The sequence below is a fragment of the Lithobates pipiens genome, unplaced genomic scaffold (genome assembly GCF_037356315.1).
Source record: "Lithobates pipiens isolate NorthernLeopardFrog02 unplaced genomic scaffold, aLitPip1_a1.2 Scaffold_22, whole genome shotgun sequence".
NCBI lineage: Eukaryota > Metazoa > Chordata > Amphibia > Anura > Ranidae > Lithobates > Lithobates pipiens.
In genome coordinates, this window is record NW_027507784.1 from 250,643,769 (window position 1) to 250,661,405 (window position 17,637).

Genomic DNA, 17,637 nt, shown 5'->3' on the forward strand with positions numbered 1-17,637 from the left:
AAACAAAAAAAACAAAAAAAAAAAAAACCATACGCACCTATGTGGATGCAGCATTTATCCCCAGTTGGCTTTCAGTGAGAGCTGAGTGATCAAACACCGCAATCGCGCAGTTCACCACCACTCTGAGCAGTGACCGTCAGTCACTGGCTCTCCGCTCTGCCCCTCCAGCACTCACTGTGGAGTGAGTGGGAGGGGCGGTCTCAGACTCTCTGACAAGCCAGGTGTTGGTCAGGGCTTCGGGGAAAACTGACCGGACAAAACTGCACTCCTGTAATCCATAGGAGAAGTACAGCCAAAAAAAAGCTTTGACTGTACTTCAATACAGAGGCTGGAGTGTTTTTTTAGGCCTTCAATAGAGTGAATATTAGCCTGAACTACCCTACTCTACTGACCGACACCGGACACTTAAGATAGGCAAAGTATATTTTTACAGTGACAGTTAGGCCCTGCTAGTTAATTGGTTATTTTTTGTCAAAATTTACAATATTGACATAACATGTTAAAAACATAACATGTTTGGTCTAAACGACGCTCGCATCACCCAACACAACCAACTATTACCACAGTGAAACAGATCGATTAATACGGATTCAAATGAAAATGATATGAATAGGAGGAACAGCTGGTTGGTGGTAGAGACGTAGAAAACTCTACATGTTACGCACCCTTAGGCTCGGTTCACACAGGGGCAACTGCGATCCGACTTCAGGTCGCCCCTAGTCGCCTCAGGTCGGACAACATTTAAAAATCAATGTAAGTGAATGAGAGCCGTCTTAATGCACGCTACTGACAGTCGCTCCGACTTCAAAAGAAGTTCCTGTACTACTCGAATCCGACTTGTAGGTGACTTGTACCCATTGATTTCAATGGAGGTCGCCTCCAAGTCGGATCTCTGTCTATACGGAGGCGACTTTAACAGAATTATTAGCTCTGAAGGGGAAACTCCACGCCAAATTTCTGAAAAAAAATTGGCGTGGGTTCCCCCTCTGAGAGCATACCAGGCCCTTAGGTCTGGTATGGATTCCAAAAGGAACCCCCTACGCCGAAAAAAACGGCGTGGGGGTCCCCCCAGATCCACACCAGACCCTTATCCGAGCACGCTACCCGGCTGGCCAGGAAAGGGGGTGGGGACGAGCGGGCGTCCCCCCCCTCCTGAGCCGTACCAGGCCGCGTGCCCTCAACATGGGGGGGTGCCTTGGGGGGGCGTGCAGCCCCCCCACCCCAAAGCACCTTGTCCCCATGTTGATGAGGACAAGGGCCTCTTCCCGACAACCCTGGCCGTTGGTTGTCGGGGTCTGCGGGCAGGGGGCTTATAGGAATACTGGCCCCCCCACCCTATGTGAATGAGTATGGGGTACAATGTACCCCTACCCATTCACCTGTAAAATAAAGTACAAAAAAAAAAAAACACACAAGATAAAATAGTTTATTGCACAGCTCCGGGGGTCTTCCGTCTTCGGGGGTCTTCTCGCCGGACTCCTCCGCTATCTTCTTGTAGCTCTTTTACTAGCGGAGCCCGGCTTTCTTCCTCGCCGCCGCCCTCTTCTTCTGACTTCGGGGGTCTTGTTCCCCTCTTCGGTTCTTCTGCCGGGCCACTGCGCCTTCTTATAGCTCTTTTACAGGCGGTGGCCCGGTCTTCTATAGCCGCCGCTGCCTTCCGTTCTTCTTCTTCTCCTGGAGATGTTGACTCAACGCTCTCTCCGGCCGCAATGCTAGGGACGCGCTGCGCGGCGACTTATATAAGGACAAGGGGCGGGGTCATCGGTTGATGTCCCCTTGAAAAAAATTTTCAGAAATTTGGCGTGGAGTTCCCCCTTCAGAGCTCATTGGCCACGGCAAAAGTCGCCTGACCTGGGGCGACTTGTAAGTCGCCCCAGGTCGTGTCTAAAAGTCGTGTTCAAGTCGTCTCCAAGTTGCCTCACAAAGTCGTCCTGAAGTCGTGTCGCCCCTGTGTGAACCGAGCCTTATGCGCGTCTTCAAGAGCTTGCAGTGGTGCATAATATACAAAATGGTATACGCAGGCAAACCTGGCAGGATCATCTAATCAATGGTTTCTCATACCGTAAGCAATATAAAGCTTAAAAAGATCCTTAGAAAAATTGTGTGGGATGGGGGTAGTCGCCATATCCTCAACAGCCAAACTAGGGAACTTTGAACCAGGCACTAGTACTATACACATGTAAAGTGCAAGCCCAATATGGCTATCCCTATGTAAAGTTCACTTTAAGTGTAAAAGGCCAGTAGAGCTCCAACAGTTTTAAGTTAAAGCTGGTGAATGTAATGAAGACCCACCGTCCGTGCCTCTCCAGACAGTGTGAATCTGTCTTAGGCTTCATTTGGTGGCTCAAAAACAAAGAAATCTTAATTGCTAAATTTCATTTTTACCAGGCTGAACAATAGAACTGCATTATAAATAAAACTACTATACAGTCCCTTAAAATATTCAAGACGATAATATATGCAAAGCAATTTCAAATTAAAAATGCTTTACTATTTTATACACTATCTAGAACACAGCCCTGCTTAAATTATTTTATATAAATAATTACACTTAAATTACAAAGCAGATTAGGAGCGTTGGTGCGTGATTCATTTTGACATGTTGACAAGTAAAAAAAAAAAAAAAAAAAGAAGAGATACCTAAATCCATCTGGCTGCTTATTTCTTGAAGTAGGCCTGCCAGTTTAGTGGCCTCCAGATTGCTGAAGGCAGTTTGATACTGTGTGATCCACTGCTCAAATTCATTCAGCTTCACTTGGATGGCTTCCTGGACTGCCCTCTGCTGTGTCTGAAGCTGGGTGTGTTCTGAATATCTAAAATGAAAAAAACACAGCAATAAATATTCAAAAAGACAACATAAGTATCAGAGTTACAAAAGCAGCCTTTACATATATTTAAGAATGCAATGGGCAAAAAAAAAGCAATGCATAACATCAGAAAGGCTATCCATTTCTACGTGTGGTCCAAACCTAGTGACAGCCCTGCTGATAAATTGAGAGGTTTTCCACATTCCTTTTAAGATTTTTTTTTTATTTAAATATGTAAGGGTTTAAAAGACTTTAATACTCAGTAAAAGATCAAAGGGCTAGTATTTAAAATAAAAAAGACCAGTCTGGAATAACCCCTACTGATCCCAGGATGCCTCAGTTTGATGGAAAAGTAATATCAAGAGCACGATTAAAGACACAGGGGGGTGGGAGGTCATGTGCTCCTCAAGAAATGCATTTTATGTTATGTACAAAAATCCTATTTTCTTTAGCATTCTTTGAAACTTTAAGCATTCTTTCCCTTAAACAGCGGCCTGCAGGACCTTGTATCAGAAGCTGGGATCAGAAAAGTGGTAATAAACCCAAAAGTGAACACCAATTTTTACATGTGATGACTGCATTAGTTTGCTTTTATGAGCTTACTTTCTTTTATTTTCATCTGATAATTCTGCCAGCAAGCAATTTTTCTTTTTCCCCCAAGAGAACAAGCAGTCCTGCAGATGTAGCAGAACATTGAGACAAACCATTTACCACTGACAGAGGTAGGACTGAAACAACTAATCGATTAATCGACAACTAATCGATTATGAAATTAATCGATTACTATTTTCATAATCGATTAATCGGCCAGTAACATAATGGGGTTAAAAAAAAAAATAATGAGCCCTTTATAGTACAAAAATATAATTACTCCTGTAAATACTACATTCACTGTTCTGCAGTAAAAAAGATGAACCCCTTCCAGTAGTGATTATCTGTTTTTTTTTTGTACCATAAATGGCTAATTTTAGACTTTTTAACCCCATTCTGTTACTAAACATCTTAGGCCTGGTTCACATCTATATGTTTGTTGGTGCTTTCTGTAGAAGCGCACTACAGTTCATTTCCATGGTTTCCTATGGGACACGTTCATATCTGTGCTTTTTTCAGCCGCTGCATATTTGGAAAGGGTCAGGGACTTAACACAAAACAGTGCTTTTTTTGGTTCAATATACTTCAATGGAGAAGCTGCAGAAAAGAATGTAATGCGTTTTTGCAGCAATGTGTTTTTTAGTCTGCCCAAAAAAAAAAAACCCAAATTGCATTAAAATCACGTGTGCAAAAATCAAAGCGCACAGCAAAAAGGACTGCAGAAACAGATCAAAAGCAAAAACTGCATAGGTGTGTACCGAGCCTTATGCTGGCCTCCCGGATCAATTTTCAGACGAAAATTTTTTGTACATTCGCTGAAAGAATTTTGTTTGAAATTTTCACTTCATTTCTGAACAAAAACCACATACACTGTCTGAAAATTCCTTTGACCAAGAAGTTTTCTGTTATTTCCAAATTTTCCCGTCACTGTGGTTGAAAATGATCAATTTGACCCACTTTTTTTTTTTTTTTTAAGGTTAACCGATTAATCGAAACAATAATCAGCCAACTAATCGATTATGAAAATAATCGTTAGTTGCAGCCCTAGACAGAGGTACTTACAATAATCAGCTTTCAATTATGTAAAAAAAACTTTATCCCCAAAAAAAGGGGGGGGGGGGGACTCTTGCTACAGCTGCTTAAAAGACATTAGCTCTAGTTTGGCTTCAATTAGTGTTTCTAAATCTGCTAGTGCATCTAACACTACCCTCCCACCAGACAATTCTGATGTCCAAGGTGGTGTCTGTTGCTTTCATCCAGAGCATAGGCGCTCTTAATACAAAAGGAGTGTTAATGGCTAGATCAACAGGTGAAAGCAGAGGGGAAAAAAGCTTAAGAAAAAAATAAAATAAAAAAAAGAAAGAACGAAAAGAAAACAAATGCAGTCACCACAACCAATGATTGGTTAATTGAAATAGATTACATTTTTGGTTTCTTACTGTCTGAACATCTGCCTGGTAGAAATTGGAAAACATTAACAGAAGACCAGGTGGCAGACTTTTAAATCTGGGAAGCAGTAGCCTGATGCCAAGAACCACTCACAGACCTAGCTGAGTGCACCTTGACAGGAATTGGTGATACCTTATCCTTGTGATCAGAAGCTTGAAAAATAATCTGATTTACAGAGAAATTGTGGAATGAGAAGCTGGTTTCCCTTTACGGCGACCCTAAGAAATGGAAATGTAAAAAGGGAAGAATCCTGAAGGGGAAAGAGTCAGGTCTTCGTATATGTAAAGTGACATAGGAGGTTGAAGATGGGAAGCTGAAAAGGAGGAGTAGGAGGCTCTTCCAGGCAAGTAGGGACACACCTTTAGGCTGGGTTCACACTGCAGCGATGCGGGAAGGCCACGAATCCGCGGCGGGTTCCCGCATCGCATGCCTCCCGGCGGCAGTTCACACTGCCCTATGCGACCTGCTGGGAGTGTCAATGAAATGTTAATGACACCCCCAGATCAGTTCGCATATCGCAGTGCGATCTGCAAACTCGGACAGGAATCTGATCGCATGGTGTGAACACCCATGCGATCAGATTCTGCTTCAGACCAAAAAAAGGGTCCTGTGCGAGTTTGGGGTGGGTGCGATGCAAATTCAGCCATACTATCTGTATGGCTGAACTCGCATCGCACAGAGATCGGATGTGATTTGCACTGCAGTGCGGTGCGAATCACATCCGGTTCTCGTAGCCGCAGCGGTGTGAAACCAGCCTTAAGCGAATTAAGGCTCTCTCAGGGTCTAGCAGGATTATTAGCTCTAAATTTGCAGTTGGTCAGAAATCGAACTTTGGGAGACTTATGCCGGCCATACACTGTTCGAATTTCGAAAGAATTTTCTTTCGAAAATCGTATCTAAGAATTTTCGTATGAATTTCACACCATTAGTGGGCTGCAGCAACAGCCGATTTTCGTGCGGAAATAAAATTTGAGGAATCGAACATGTTGGAAATTTTTTGAAAAACTATTTTCCAATCAATGATGGGATCGTGCGAGAAATGTAATAAGAAAAGAAAATTTACGGAGAGAAAAGAAGATTCCCGGCCAAGAAAATTCTTTTCTGTAGCAACATGAGGTGAAATTGAAGGCTTGGTCGGCTGAATTTCAAAAATCAATGGTGGCATCATTGGATCACAAAAAAAAATGAATTTTCTGATTTTGAAAAGAAAATTCGTTCGAAATTCGACCATGTATGGCCTGCATTAGACATGCATACTACAGGAAGTAAAGACGCCAAAAAGAAAGGAGAATTAACAGATCTCTCCTTAAGCTTCGGCTGATGATTGCTTTATCCTGCAGTAACACCTGTGATAATATGAAGGGCCAGTCCAAAGACAAATATATTGAAAAAGAACACTGTGGGATATAAAAAAGATACTTCCAGTGGGCCATTACAATAAAACATTTGCTCTCAAACACCAACAAGAAGTGAGTTTTAAAGGAGGGTGTACAGCTACTCAGCAGAAGGGTCATTAACGCGGAACTTTGCCCAAAAGGAAAAAGTTCCACCTTTTTCTCCTTCCCCCATATTTGGAATTTTGCTGAGGGGAGGTTTGCCCCCCCCCCCCCTACCGCCCCCCCCCTGCAGCCTCCAGGACACAATCACAGGAGATTGCGGGATCATTCACAGGACGCAGAGCAGCTCACACATGCACAGTGGGTAAAGCCAGCTGTGAAGCCGCAAGGAGGCACAGTCAGCTGCCCATAGTTAAAGCGGAGTTCAGGCCGAAATATGACTTTCAAGATAAAAATACCCCCTAGAATACTCATGCAATGTAACAAAGGTATGCTGTAAACTATGCTGGGTTTTCTATCTGTACAGCATTGTTTTCTTACTTTGTGCATAGCGCAGCCATCTCCAGTGTGGGCATCTGAAGTTAGTGTCCTTCCTGGATTCCATGCATGCTGGTTAGCCAGCATGCACCTGCCAATCTCACGGATGTGTGGTGCAATTTTGGTCAGCTTGGCATTACACAGAAGCAGAATTTTTATATGAAGAATATTATACATCTGGGATACACTGTGTCTAGCAGCATTGCCGGGCCTTTTTTGGATTATTATTATTTATTAACATAAAACAATTTGTTCTTGGATGCAAGTTTGATATGTGGGCTTATTCAAAATCTAAGATACAGGTGAACATGAATAATGTATCTCACTGACTGGGACTGAAAGGTTTACATGGACAATGATCTATTTGGCTTTTAATTTATTTTAACCCTTTCAAAACCAGGCCAATGCGGACATCACATATACATGAAATCTGCATTTTTGGTAGAAATTACTTGGATCCCCAATATATATATATTTTTTTAAATAAGGTCACAGTAGAATAAAAATGTGGGTGTTGCAATTTTTTTACTGTCACACGATAATTGTGTAGCAGTTTATCAAACGCAAATTTTCAGGAAATGCAAAGCAGTAGAAGTACATTAGAAGTACATTACATCCTAAACCCCAAGTTGAGTAACGGTTTAGTTTACTTATATTTGTAGGCATATTTTTGTAAACTAGGAGTTGTGTTACATAGTAGGTGAGGCCGAAAAAAGACAAGTCCAACCTATGTGTGTATTGTGCATCCTACAGTTGCATGTGCAGCTTTTCTGTTTAGTAAAGCATTGATACACTACAGAAGTCCAAGATTACTTGGTTTTACCGCAAGAACCTTAATAAATTAGACACAAAGCATAACATTTGGGGGGCTCGTTCGGGATTTGCGCTAAAAGCTCAACTGAAGCAGACCGGCTTTCTGTGGCATGTTTTGTTCCTTGTACTGGGGGAGAATGCTGCGTACACTGTTTAGGAAGAGTAAGACTGCAAAGGTTTCTGGTGTCCAGGAGGACTTGAAGGCAGGCACCCTTCCTACCTTGGCCAGAGATAGTCAGTGGATGTCTGTTGTAAAGGAGCTGGCTGGATATGCTTCTCCTTTGAACAGAGCTTGGGGGGATAGAGTCTCTGATCTTTCCTCAGATTTTAATCTTACAAGTTTTGAGTTCAGTAAGGGAGAGGTGCGGGTAGTTGCTATGGTTGGTTTGCACTTCCTGCAATATTGAATCTGAAAAGAGGGAAAAGGCAGAATTAGAAAGATTTACTGAAGGAGCAGCTTGCAGTAGCATCCAAGTGTTTCGAAGAAACTGCAAGCAAGGCAAAAGATTTAGAAAGGAGGGTAATCCATGTTAAACCTGCAGTGGCTTTGAAGTGTCAGAGATAAGAGGGGGGCAGGGCCTATGATCTCCAGGAGACATGTGTATTGATTTGCTTAAGGTGGGGTCCCTAGAGAGGAAATAGATGGGATTCCTACACCAGCATTGTTTAAGAAGTGGAAGCAAGTGGTTGGGAATGGTAGATTCAGTCACATTAAGTGTTTCTGTTGCCATAAAATGGGGGCATGTTGCAAGAATGGGCCATGCTGTGAAGACTGAACAGCAGCAGGCCTGTGTTCTTCTCAGGACAGCACAGAGAGACATGCAAGTTTGTTATGTTGGAAGTCAATGCCTTTCTGTGAAAGCGTTTCAAGGCAACAGTGGACACTCTGCAATAGTTTTGCAGTTAGAAATGGGCAGAAATTAGGATAGAAAAGTAAGTTAAATTATGCATACTGGGATATAGGCAAGAGCAGGGAGAAAAGAATACATGAGCTATTTTGAGGTGTTTCAAGCTAGGAAAAATGATAACATGGAGATGGCAATCAAAGGAGCCTCCTACAGTAAGAAATTGTATAGACTCAGTAAACGAAAACCCTTCCTAAAGAGAGAGCAGCTTATATAAAGAGATGCAACTTAATTCGGAATTCGAAATGATGTGGAGACCCTGGATGGAAGGAAAATCCAAAAATATAATAGGAAGATAACCTTATAGATACTGGTAAGGGAGGGAGGGTGGAGGGATAAGGAAAATTAAATGAGAATAGGTGTGAGCTTAGAGACGGATCGCCACAGTTGCGACCACTTACTGTGCCTCTTTGCTTTATGCAAGACGCTCGTTCTCTACCCTTATTTTATGTTAAAACATGTGAGACAGAATAAGAATGTTTAACAAAAATTATTATTGTGCTTGTCAAAATATTTCAAATATTTAATAAAGAATAAATAAAAATAAAAGTAATGGGCAGATAAATTTGAGCTGTGAGCTATGTTTTTGGCACAGTTAGAAGGAACATCTAATCTGCAGAGCAGATAACCATGCTAGAAAGGAGGCAGATCAGAAGAGAGCCTGAGGAAGATGTGACTGATTTCCTTACGGTGGCTGAATTGGAGTGGACTTTCATCTGAGCATTTCCTTATGCCTAAAGCCCCATACACACTATCAGTTTTTTTTGCTGAGTTTTTCCTTCAGATTTACCAAAACCATATAATATGGAGGTGAAACCTTAGGTGTTTCATTTTGTATGCAATCGGCCCTTGCACTACATGTTTTTGGTAAACCTGAAGGAAAAGCTCAGCAGAAAAAAATGATAGTGTGTATGGATGGGGCTTAAGACGACAAGAGACTTTCTTTCCACAAACTGCCAAAGACATTGTTAACCCTGCTCAAAAGTAATGTTGCAGCCTTTCAGGGACAACAAAACAAAAAAGTCTGAAAACCCAGAAGATACGGGGGTTGAAAGGGAAATTTTTCCTCCCATTTACAATATGGGAATTTTTTCTCTTTCATGGACAAAATGCTTTAAGAGATGATGAAGTTTCCTATATTAGGCTATAAAGTCAAGAAGTGGTATGTGTTGCTATGGCTATTAATAGTCACTTTTTTAACAACATATGTTAAGCCAGCCTCCCCCACCCTCCATTGATATGTAAATAAACCAGTTGGAAAGGTTTTTGGAGCTGAGCCGAAGAGAAGATGTTCCCTGTAGGATGTGATGTACGCATAAAGTTGGGGGGAGGAGATTAGCTTTTGAAACAAGCATGTGGAGAGGACAAAGAGACTATGAAGAAAGACATGGCTACCAGAAGCTGGAGTTTTTGGAGAACTTTTGAGTTGGACTGAGCAAGGAACCATGAAGGACATTACACCTTAATCTAAGTTGAGTAACTGTTTAGTTTACTTATGGCTTATATTTGTAGGCATATTTTTGTAAGCTATGAGTTGTGTTGAATTGTGCATCCTACAGTTGTATGTGCAGCTTTTCTGTTTAGTAAAGCACTGACACATTACAGAAGTCTAAGCTTCCTTGGTTTTACCACAAGAACCTTAATATATTAGACACAAAGGGGGTTATTTACTAAAGGAAAACTCACTTTGCACTGCAAGTGCACTTGGAAGTAAAAGTCGCTGTAGATCTGAGGGGGACATGCAAGGAAAATAAAAAACAGCATTTTAGTTTGCACATGATTGGATAAAATCAGCAGAGCTTCCACTCATTTGAGATCTACCCCTTCAGATTTAGAGCATCTGCACTTCCAAGTGCACTTGCAGTGCAAAGTGGATTTGCCTTTTGTAAATAACCCCCAAAGCTTAATAGTGCTGTGTTGTAAACCTCCCTGTATAATTTGTACCTATAGGTAAGCCTAGAATAAGGTTACCTATAGGTACTGTAAATATCTCCTAAACGTGTGCAGTTTAGGAGATATTTACTGTGCCAATGATATAATTGGTGCATGTATTCTGAAGGAACGTCTGCCCATGCAGTTTCTTCAAGGGCAGATGTCATGACCAGCAGCTCCCATGCAAGGCCAGTCACACAGCCATAGTCCGCAGCCCTGGAAAGGAAGAAGGGCGAAGATGGGCACGACCTGCAGAAGTGGGCTTCTTTTGTAGGTAAGTGTCACATAATGCGCTAGTATGTGATGCATACTAGCACATTATGCCTTTGCTTTACAGGGGAAAAAAAATATATATGTTTACTTCCTCTAAATTCATTGATGGACACAGCTTCTTCTCATTCTTGACCACAGGGATGTCCCAAAGCAGTGCCTCAATGAAGAGTGGGAAAAACAGTCAGCCACCGCAAAAATCCCTCAAAAGGGTGAAGAAAAAAAAAAAAAAGGAACCTCAAACAGCCACCTGCAAAACTGTGAAGCATCCAAAGATCAAAAAGATAAAATGTGTAGTGGTATGCACAGATGACCTTGCAAACTAGAGACACCGACACCTGATGTCAGAATGCCCAAAGAGGCAATAATCTCCCTGGCAGAGCATGCAATAATGGGGGAGAGTCCTGACTTCTAATGGCAGAAGCCTGAACAGCTAATACACCAAGAAATGGTGGCAGAGGAGGCTGTTCTCAATCACAAAAAAAGTATTTGACTTCCAGAAGGAAGCCATAGCAGAAGCCGTAGCAGACAGGTACACACAAACCACCTGGACCACATCCAAGGAGTGCAGTGCAAGATCCTTATGGAGCAAATGATGTGGACACAGGGAAGGTAGGACAATGTCCTCATTTAGGTGAAAATCAGACAACCACATTCAGAAGGAAGGAGGAACACAGATTGAGGACCACCTCGTCTCTGTAGAAGTCCAAATACAGAGACTAACAGGATAAATTCAGAAACCCAACACGTGGAAGTGATGGTGACCAATAAAGTGTCCTGAGAGAACATATTATTCTTAAAGGGATGCTTCTGGAGAACAAAAAAAATAAATAAAAAAACTGGTTCAGTTCCCATGGTGGCAATGGAGAAAAAAAAGGAGGTGCCACATGTCGAACCTCTTGGATGAAGGTATGAGTCAAGGAGTTTGTGGCCAAGGGATGTTGAAAGAAGACCACAAGGGCAGAAACCTACCTCTTAAATGTTACTCAAGGCAAACTTTTGCTCAACACTCCATTGGAGAAAGGCCAAAACCTACCTACCATGAAGGCATGTGGATGGACACCCACAGCCTTGTACCAGGAGATACAAGCCTTCCCAGTGTGATGATAAATCTTCCAAGGAGGTAGTGATGCGCACCTTTAACAAGGTACAAAAAGATGATATTTTCAAAGAGACAGCCACCAGGGAATGTCCACGACAAGCCATATCACGTTGGCGTACCAGAGTCAACATGGTCAACCTGGAGCCATTAGAATGACCAGAGTCCTTTCGGCTTCTATCCTGCGCAGCAGACAAGGAAGAAGCTTGAGAGAATGAAATGCATAACAATTGCCGGCAGGGGGTACCTTCACTCTCTTTGCTCAAGTTCAGTTAAATTTGATGGTGACTGTTTGTGGACTGCAGCCTCCAAGTTATTATTTCACAGATTTTCAATGGGGTTCAAGTCCGGGCTCTGACTAGGCCAATACAAGGACATTCACCATTTTCTCCTTCAATCACAGAGTTAATTTAATTTTAGACTCATCTGACCATAACACCTTATTCAATGTGGCCACAGAATCATCAAGGTGTGCATGTGGACTTTCCCGAGGAGTGGCTTTTTTCTTTCAACCCTCCCATACAAGAACCCTTTGAGAATTTGTGATATTTTTGTCACATGCACACATTGACCACTCTGTCAAATTCCTGTAACTGCTTCAGAGTTGCTGTAGGCCAATTGGTAGCCTCTCTGACCAGTTTGCTCCTGGCTCTTACATCCAGTTCGGAGCGACGTCCTGAATCAGGGATGGTCTTTGTTGTACCAAATACTTTCCACTTCTTAATAGAAGACTTCACTGCTTCTAGACACCTTTGATTTTTTTTGTATCCACCTCGTGACTTGTGCCTGTCCACAACTTTTTTTCCAGAGATCTTTTGACAGTGCCTTGCCACACATAGTTGTTTGCTGCAGTTGCACTACCAGGGACTGGTCTGTTGTGACCACCATCCAACAGAGGAAGAAATTACTTTCCAGCTCAAAGAGAAGGTACCGGAGCCACCACATATGAGGCCTTTGCCAACTGACCCAAGCAAATCTGGTGATCCTAGAACACAGGAGACTTGTCCCACTTGGGCAAGCTTCCCTACTGCAAAACCCTCACATGCAGCTATACACATGGAACCACTTCAGAGGTGGATACCAAGAGCCTTGCATGCAAGATCATAGGGAAGACTGCCTGCAAGACAGCAGCTGCTGAATCGCTGTCCGAAGTTTCCAAAATTTGTTTATTGAGCAGAACGAACCCCTTTGGCCTTCACCGAGTCAAGAATTAGATCCAGATACTCCAGCCTCCTGGTTGGTGCCCGAGCCGACTCCTGAAGGTTTCCTGCAAAGTGCGCATTGGGATTGCCATGTTGTCCATCAACACAGAATGGGTCTCCACACAGGAGAAGGTCGTACAGATAGCCAGTCACTGCAATCCCCCATTGTCTCAGCAATGCAAGGACCAGAGCTAGCACCTTGATGAGACAAATGAGTGGAAGTTTCCCTTTTGGATGGAACTTCGCTTTTAAAAAGTGGTTGTATAGCCTAAACTTTATTTTTTTTACCTCAATGCATTCCATCATTAATGTAAAAAATTTTTAGGTGTCAAGATTCTCCCCCCCCCGCCACTCACAACTTTTACTTACCTGAGCTTCAAACCAGCACCATGAAAGTCTGTAGATCTTCTCTGCCCTCACTTGTGTCTCGCTAGCTTTGCTGTGGCACCAGGAGCCATTGGCTCCCGGTGTTGTGAATGGCAATGATGAGGGGGTGGGGCCGAGTCCCGCAGTCTGTTTGAATGGACGCAGCAGCAGGGCTTGGGGACGCAGCAGCAGGGCTTGGGTGTGGGCACGCATGAGTGCCCCAATGGGGGAACTGGACAGAGGGGAAGGGCCAGGAGTGCTGGCGGGGGGGCCCGAGAGAGGAGGTTCGCGGTCGTTCTTTTCCATTGCACAGAGCAGGTAAGTATAGACACGGTTTTGATTTTTATTTACCATTGCTTTAAAAAACACTTCCCGCCCGCCGTCATATGGCGTCCTTGACTTTGTGCGGGTATATCTGAATGATGTCTACAGCTACAGGCATCATTCAGATATCATCTTTTTCAGCCGCCAAATCCCTACACCATAAGAATGATCATAGTGGCTGTTCCGGCGCTTGACCGTTTATATGGGTAACGAGAGGGGCTTCTACCGAGTCCATTGCTGAGTCGGAGACAGGATCCACCTTCCCCAGATGTTTACCACAGAGATTTTCAGTGGACCAGAGGTTCGCTTGAGTCTCTATGATCATTCAGAGGCCAGGTGCGATGTTACGACGTCACGCCCAGCCTCTGCACTCAAAGGGTGCCACCTTGGCAGGGAAGCCGAGATCTTTTTTTTGTTTCTTCTTCATTTCAGGCTTCCCAACCTAGAGATGAGATGTGGGGGGTCTTATTGACCCCATATCTCACTGTAAAGAGGACCGATCATGCCATATTCCTATTACAAGGGGTCGTTTACTTGTTGTATTTTGCTGGCCAAGGTCCAGAGCCCTTTTTGCGATTTGGCACTGTGTTGTTTTAACGGACAACTGCGTGGTCGAGCGACGTGGCTCCCAAACAAAATTAACATCCTTTTTTCCCCACAAATAGAGCTTTCTTTTGGTGGCATTTGAACACCCCTGCGTTTTTTTTTTGTGCTATAAAACAAAAAAAGCGACAATTTCGAAAAAGCATTTTTTACATTTTGCTATAATATATATATATATATATATATATATATATATATATATATATATATATATATATATATAAAAACGTTTTTCCTCAGTTTAGGCCGATAAGTATTCTTCTACATATTTTTGTTAAAAAACAAAACAAACAAAAAACACGCAATAAGCGTTTGGTTTGCGCAAAAGTTATAGGGTTTACAAAGTAGGGGATAGTTTTATGGCATTTTTATAATTTTTTGTTTTACTAGTAATGGCGGCGATCAGTGATTTTTATCGTGACTGTGACATTATGGCGGACACATCGGATATTTTTGACACATTTTTGGGACCATTGTCATTTATACAGCAATCAGCAATAGGGGTTAACCACTAGGTGGCAGTGTAGGGGTTAAGTGTGTCCTGGGGCGTTTCTAACTGTGTGGGGGGCGTGGCTGTGTGCGACACGTCACTGATCTCTGCTGCAGATGACAGGGAGCAGAGATCAGTGACACTGTCACTAGGCAGAACTGGGAGATGCTCGTTAGTCTCACAGCGAGGAAGAATGGGAAGATGCTATAGCGGGTATCCCCACGGCGATCAAGTTCCCGAGACACGCGATCCGACTCACGGATGTCCCGATCGGCACGCACCGCAGGGGGCGCACACATGATGGCACAACGACAAATTTAAAGGGGTGTACAGGTACGCCCATTTGCTTGTCGTTGCCATTATGCCGACGTACATCGATGTGCGCTGGTTGGGAAATGGTTAAAAAAATGTAAACTAAATAAATAAATGTCCATGCATGCTGAAGCAAACGCATATGCAAGTCCCGCCCACATATGAAAACTGTGTGCAAATCATTTGGGCTAACTTTACAATTTTTTTTTTCAAACACATTTGAAAAATTGCTGCGCAAATACTGTGCGAGGAGATAAAAAGCCATTGTATTCTCTAGGGTCTTTGCTAAAACATATATAATGTTTGGGGGTTCTATGTAATTTTCTAGCAAAAAAATAAAATATGATTTTTACATGTAGGAGAGAAATGTCAGAATTGGCCTGGGTGGCAAGTGGTTAAGTTAAACGTTCTTATTTTACATAATTTCGTCAAACCTACCTAAAACATTTGCACAGTAGTATACCTCTACATATTCTCCCCCCCCCCAAGTTTTGATTTGTTGTGGAAAATCACCCAAAGCGCTTAATGCACATTTGGTATTTAGCAATGAAAACAGTCAGAATTACTAACTCCTTCCTTACTGTACTAAAATGTATGTGTGTTCCCATTGGAACATTTTTTTTTATCGCTTGTTGTCCCTGAAATAACCCCAATAGGAAGACACACAGGCATTGATTTACTAAAGGCAAATAGACTCTGTACTTTGCAAAGTGCAGTTTCTCCAGAGCTTAGTAAATGAGGCAAAGGCTTCACTGAGCAAACAATACCCAATCACGTGCAAGAAAAAAAAAAATACTTTTGCTTGCACATGATTGGCTGATGGAAGTCAGCAGAACTTCTGCTCATTTACTAAGCACTGGAGCAACTGCTCTCCCAGAGTGCTACTGCACTTTGCAAAGTGCACAGTCTATTTGCCTAGCTCCAATCAGGGTGGTGTTACCATAGGGTTGATTTACTAAAGGTAGAGTCCATAATCACAAACCTGTGCTGCAGTGTATGAGCAGGATGATCTGGGGCTTCAGCTCCTTCCAAGAAGGTCATCTCCTCCATGAGTCGGGTTTGCAGCTTTTCCACCTCTGTCAATTCTTCGTGCAAGTTTAGATATTCCTCCAAGCTACTGTCTAGCTTAGGCAGGACACTTAGCATCTCATCCCGGTTCTTAAACCAGTTCACCTGTAAAATGAAAAGTATTTATTACAATATTAAGTGAAGACACTTACAACCAGAGAGGCCACACAGTATGCACAGAGAAACTATTGGGGAAAAAGGTCAGTGCCATCAAATAGGTGAAACCATAAAAACTTACAGGCCTGCTTTTAATTTTCCTCTATTGTATTTTTAGTTGAAGAGTTTTCAATCTCTACAGAGGTGTGAATCAGGAAAAAGGCAAGAACTTTGTTCGCATTCTAAACCCAGACTAGTCAATGAGTTCTGATGTACAACTGTCAACAAAATATTTTACACATAAGACTGTGACCTAAGAATATTTGGGGTGATATTCTGCTACTAAAAAGGTGATTGGGCACTGCCAAAAAGTTTGCTTGGAACACATAATAGTGCACCCTCCTATAATCCCACCTACTTTGTGGGACTTTTGGTTTGCAGGAAGCAATAAGGAAAAACAAAGAACAGAGGGTTGGGACATGTGCCCAGTACCAAGATATGGAATATACTGGTAAGTGGAAATTCCTATCATCTTAATAGTACATTACAAGAAAGGAAGTCATAGACCATGGGACTTCTCACAACAATAAATTGAGGGTGAGCAACAACATAGCAAGCAGTAACAAATTGGCCCTGCAAATACCAAGGGTCATGGACACGAAACACTCAAGACAACAGCTTGAAGTACCTTGCAGCCAAAACTGGCATCTGCAGAGGCCTGAAGATCCACCTGGTTAACTTCGCAAAAATTATATTTTTGACTTAATGTAAAATCCATTTCTCTGAGTTCATTGACCGACACAGCGCTCCATTATTCAGAACCATAGATTTATATTGCCCCCCTACAGGAATAGGACACTAGGCAGAAAAAAAAAAAGGACTTGGCTACACCTATGGGCAGTCCTAGGTGATATACACCTCCCTCTCTGCTTTAGGCCTGAGATTTGTGTCTGTCAATTAACTCAGAGAAATGGATTTTATGGTAAGTCAAAAATCCAATTTTCTCTTTTGTTCATTGACAAATAGCGCTTTATTATTCAGAACCATAGGGACGTCCCAAAGCAGTGCCAAACATGAGAGATGTGACTACAAGGCTAACACAAGAGCCAACCAGGTAACAGAAGCTCAACACAGAACTGGAGCCCAACCTAAACAATACATCCAAGAGAGATTAGACCCCCTAAACAGCACCCTAAAACACCTTGCGACCAAAATGAGCATCCTCGGATGCCAGCACATCCATGTTGTAGAATTTTGCCAAAGTGAACATCGACGACCAGGGGCCGCCTTACAAACCAACGCCTGATGATGGAAGTCCAAGAAGCAGTAAGCAGCCAAGTAGACTGCGCCGTAACAGGGAAAGGAGGAACCTAACCCCTGATAGAATATCTAGAAAGGTCGCAGAAGAAGCAGACAGACCCTTTTTTGGCCCGCCC

General features: G+C 42.6%; 1 protein-coding gene across 1 annotated transcript in view; it reads right to left on the reverse strand.

The window, feature by feature from the left end:
* Positions 1-17,637, reverse strand: part of SMG1 (SMG1 nonsense mediated mRNA decay associated PI3K related kinase) — a gene marked incomplete in the record, with an annotated part of 420,057 nt that overhangs the window by 105,503 nt on the left and 296,917 nt on the right. Inside the window, 2 exon segments of the mRNA XM_077448938.1 lie at positions 2,641-2,813; positions 16,020-16,210. Of these exon segments, the coding sequence (XP_077305064.1) occupies positions 2,641-2,813; positions 16,020-16,210 (364 nt within the window).